The 4,776-nt window shown below is 57.8% G+C and overlaps 1 protein-coding gene across 1 annotated transcript in view; it reads right to left on the bottom strand.

The window, feature by feature from the left end:
- LOC102031577 (protocadherin-12) overlaps positions 1-4,776 on the bottom strand; it is a gene marked incomplete at its 5' end in the record, with an annotated part of 9,974 nt that overhangs the window by 3,092 nt on the left and 2,106 nt on the right. The window contains 3 exons of the mRNA XM_031063806.1: positions 2,405-2,592; positions 3,710-3,804; positions 4,329-4,769. Coding sequence (XP_030919666.1) covers positions 2,405-2,592; positions 3,710-3,804; positions 4,329-4,769 — 724 coding nt within the window. The remainder of the gene's footprint in view (positions 1-2,404; positions 2,593-3,709; positions 3,805-4,328; positions 4,770-4,776) is intronic.

The raw sequence follows: 4,776 nt of genomic DNA, 5'->3' as shown, positions 1-4,776 counted from the left end.
AGCCCAGCCTCTAGACATGGCCAGCAGGACTCCACACAGCCTCAGCATTCCCTGCTGGCATGGAGCAGGCTGCCCAGGGAAGTGGTGGAATCATCATCCCGGGAATGGGGAGGTGGCACTGGGGACAAGGGTCACTGGTGGACATGGCAGTGCTGGGGAACAATGGTCTGGGAGGGCTTTTCCAGCCCTAATGATCCTATGGAATTCCAGGACTTTGGCCAAAAGGATGATTGTCCTGTCAGATCCAAGGATCATGGGAGATGGCACTTCATGGATCAGCCTCACCATAGCTCTGATTTTCTACCCTGGTGTGGGCAGGACTGGATCCAGAGCTGCTGGGCAGCTCCCCCAGTCCCTTTTTCTGGGATTAGGGCATGTCAGTGCACCTGGGATGGAGCTGGGCTCCTCTTTGCTCCCTGCTCTTGGCTGCAGGACCTCCGAATCCAAGGAAACTTTTAGGTCTCAGCCTTTCCTTTGTTTGCTCCTTACTGGAATAAAAGAGCAGGGAGGCAAAGGGGAGAAGCAGCAGGTTCTGCCTCAAAGGAAGAGCACAAATGCCCAGCTCTGGAATTCAAACCACCCCAGCAGCAAAGCTCAATGAGTTTCTCTTCTGTGGAGGAGCACAGAGGCTCCACAATGAAATTTCTGCTACAGGACATGAGTCAGCCCAACTCTTTCAAATTGAAATGCCAAGAGAGGAGATTTTTAGAACAAATCAATAAAAGGAACATGTAGAAAATGTCAGGCCCAGATGGTATTCACCCCGGAGTGCCAGAGGAACTCAGTTATGAAATTGCCTGGTTTATTAGCTGCTGTTCATTAACTACTGCTTCAAATGAATGCAGGATCAGAGGGAGGGGAGGTGACAGGAGTTTTTAAGTATGTGAAGGTGAACCCAGCCCAGGCAGATTCAGAGAAATCCTGTGCAAGGCTCAGCAGAGAGAGCCATGGAGCTGCTGCTCCCAGAGGAACCACCTGACATTGTCACATGGGGAATTGTGTTCTGGAAACTTGGAAGGGCTGCATGGAGAGTCCTGGATTACTTTGGACAAGGGTCTGGAGTGCCAGTACAAGGGAATGGCTTCCCAGAGCCAGAGGGCAGGGCTGGATGGGATATTGGGAGGGAATTGTTCCCTGGCAGGGTGGGCAGCCCTGACACCGGGTGCCCAGAGCAGCTGGGGCTGCCCCTGGATCCCTGGAAGTGTCTGAGGCCAGGCTGGATAGTGGGGCTTGGAGCAGCCTGGGACAGTGGGAGGTGTCCCTGCCATGGCAGGGGATGGAATGGGATGGGCTTTAAGGTCCCTTCCAACTCCAACCATTCCAGAATTCAATTCTGTGAAGGCAGAGGTCACCTGAGCTGATGGAACAGCACCAGCCAGGCTTGCAGGGACCTGAGCTGTGCCTGAATTTACAGCCAGGTTCTGTAGGGACTAATATGTGTTAAAAGCTGGGAAGTGAGGGTAGGAATAATTAATCTTCCTCACCAAGGGAGGTCATTAGCAGAGTCCCAGAGTATCTGCTCAACACAGTGATAAATGATATGGCAAGGGGACAATGTTGGTGTTGACTCCACTAAAACACCCAAAAGCAGAGGGTTGCTGAAGGACCTGATAATGCTGACTGCCATGAGCAAAATGTGGCTGGTGAATTTCTGTGTCACCAACTGTCAGATAATTGTCACAGGGAACAACAACCTGTCATGTGTTCATGGCTCTCCCTCCGTGCAGAGGAGGGATTTGGGAGCCACAACAAACAGGGCTCAGCGTGGAGCTTGGGCAGGACAAGAATGAGGAACACACCAGAAAACCTCCTTGTACCCCCAGAGGATCCTAAACACTGCACAACAATTCTGGTCACACATCTCAAAAAAGATAAAATTAGCAGCAGGTTGGTCACCGGAGATGAAGAGGAAGGAGGACCCAGTGGGGCTCTGAGGGTAGATAACATCTTGAAGGGTTTCACAAGGACAAGTGTCCACCTTTCTCACTCTGCACAGACCAGGAGACCATGAATGGAGGGCTCAGGCCAGCATGGGAAGCAGCTCACCAGCTGCAATGTGCAACTGGCCTTCACCCCTCAGCAATGACAAGAGGGCAAGTTCACACATCACTAAACCCTAAACCTCAGCAGACACGTCCATGGGAGGGAAGAGCAGCCATAAACACATGGAAATATCCAATGTGAAGCTCACCAAGTCCCTTGGCCTGCTACCAAAAGCCTGGGATGGCCCAGACATGCTGCCCCAAGCACTGCCCCTGCCAGAGCCACTCTGGGAGGTGCGATGTGCCCTGGCTGCTGCAGGCCAGCAGGACCTCCTGGATGGGGTTAGTGTGGGTTACCCGAGGAGATCCCACTCCTGGAGCCCCCCCAGCCCCAGCCTGTCCCAGCAGCGAGGTCACCTCACCTGCCTGTGGCTCCAGGAGGGTCTCCAGCTCCTCTCCCACGAGCTGCTGCACGGAGAGCTCGAAGGCGCTGTCGCAGTCGCGGTCCCCGGCCTCGCTCTCGCCGTGCCCGCTGTCCTTGGTGCTCAGGCAGTCCGTGTCCAGCCCTGTGTCCAGCCCCGTGTCCAGCCCCATGTCCAGCCCTGCAGCCCTGCCAGGGGTCACAACACCCAGGTCACTTCATCCCCAATGAGCCCTTGGAAGGGTCTCTATCTCCCCAAAATGTCCCAGAGAGGGGCTCTGGGCACTCTCCCCGTGCACCACTCACAGAACTAAAGGCATTTTGAGTGCCCATCAGTTAATGAGGTGTGGGGGGTTGCTCCACATTTCTTGCCTGAAAGGGTTTTTATCCTTCTGCAGCAAGATCAGAGAACCACAGAAGGGTTGGAAAGGACCTTAAAGCCCATCTCATTCCACCCCCTGCCATGGGCAGGGACACCCTCCATAATCCCAGGTTGCTCCAAGCCCCACCCAACCTGGTCTGGAACACTTCCAGGGATCTAGGGGCATATCCTGAGCAAACAGGGACCTGCTGGCTCCTCTCCATTAATTCAGAGGAGCTTTCCCCTGCAGGGCCAGGTGAGGAGCACCCCAGATACCCTGGAGCTGCTCTCCTTCCCTCTCCATCCTCTGCAGCTGCAGGTGAGAAAGGTGGAGAAAGCTGTGTCTGCCCATGGCCTGGCCAGGCGGGGACAGGGGGACGTGGCAAGGCAGTGATGAAGACTCAGCATCCTCAGGAGTGTGCACCCAGAGCACACAGCATAATTTAATGGGAACACCATGAAGTTTGGAGATATCTTTGGCACACAGCTGGGATATCTCAGTGCCTCCAGCCTTGCTGCAGTTCCTCACTCATCTGCCCCCTGGCACAGGGTCAGGTGTCCCAAACTCACATTGACAGGGACTAAGAAAGTGTCCAGAGCCATGAGAACACTCATCTTTGTGCTGCTGCCTCCAGAGCTGGACCCCTCTGTGCTCCTGAGCACCCAGAACCATCGGAGTTCTTGGCAAGGGATGGTTCATGGCCATGGAAGAGCTCAGGTGAGTATGGAGGGACCTGCCAAAGGTACCTCAGGAAGGAGGCAAAGAGCACCTGGATACCACTGGGAGCCAGGACCAGAGGAGCACAACCTGCCCCCGAAGGGAGAACCTTCAAACTCAGGAGATGAGGCTTTTCTTTGTGTGTCTGCCCTCGGAGCTTTTTGCTTGGTGGGGCTGGGGCAGGGGAAGGGGGCGTGGGGAAGGGAAGTGCTGGGAGCCAGCCTTACCTGCTGCCGTTCTTGGCCGTGTACTTGTTTCCCCTGTAGTTTGTTTTAGGCTGGAACTGGCCCTGGTGCAGCAGCGAGAGCAGCTGGGAGATTTGCTGCAAGGCAGGAAAAGCCTGTTGAGCCTCGGGCTGGCCACTCAAGCTGCTTCCTGCCAGGACGTCCCTCCGAGCCCCCCGGCCTTTTTATAGCGTTTCCTCCTCCTGCAGATGGCTTAGCATCCCCACACCGGGGGAAAAACAAGCGCTGGGCAGCCCACCTGGGCCCGAGCTTCCCCTGCAGCCCTCCTGCTGCTCCCTGTCCCTGGGATTGTTCCCTTGTCATACCCTGGGACAGCCCCGCTCCCGCCTGTCCTGCTGGGGTGGCCCTGCTGGGTGCGGGGGTGTTCATCCTGCCCAGGCCTGGGGAAGAGACCTCAAGCACTGCCCCGGCCAGAGCCACTCTGGGAGGTGCGATGTGCCCTGGCTGCTACAGGCCAGCAGGACCTCCTGGATGGCGTTAGTGTGTGTTACCTAGCAAAGACCCTCAGGCTGCACATTCCCACCGCGCCAGGGTGGGCACAGCCCCGGCAAGGGAGGGCTGGGGGTGCCCACACGCCGGGAACGCCCGGAGCGGCTCCTACCTGCACTGGGGGCGACTCCATGGCGAACTCCCCGGTCGAGCTCTGCTCCGCCAGGGCCACCAGCGACAGCCGGACCAGGCTCCTGAGGATCTGCTGGTGGGGCTGGGGCTGCCCGGGTCCCCCCGCACCCACGGGCTGCTCGGCTGGCACTCGGAGCTCTCCCATGGGTGGCTTCACCAAGCTCTTGCCGTGCGGCGATGCCTCCGCGGGGCCCGCAGCCTCCCTCACGGCCTGTTTGGCTCTGTGGGCCGGGCAGGGCCGGCGCTGCAGGACGGGCAGCTCCAAGGTTCCCTGCTGCTCCTCCGAGCCCTTTTGTGTCCTCTGATTCCTCAGCGTCCTGTAGAGAGTGGGGGTGAGGTGCAGGGGAGCCTGCGGGGACCCCCCGGCCGCAGGGGTGCCTGTGCCAGGCTGCTCCTCCTGGCAGGCCCGGAGGGGCTCGGGCTCCCGG

The sequence above is a fragment of the Geospiza fortis genome, unplaced genomic scaffold (genome assembly GCF_000277835.1).
Source record: "Geospiza fortis unplaced genomic scaffold, GeoFor_1.0 scaffold320, whole genome shotgun sequence".
NCBI lineage: Eukaryota > Metazoa > Chordata > Aves > Passeriformes > Thraupidae > Geospiza > Geospiza fortis.
Note: the sequence above shows the minus strand (reverse complement) of the source record. Positions and strands in the feature narration are given on the sequence as shown.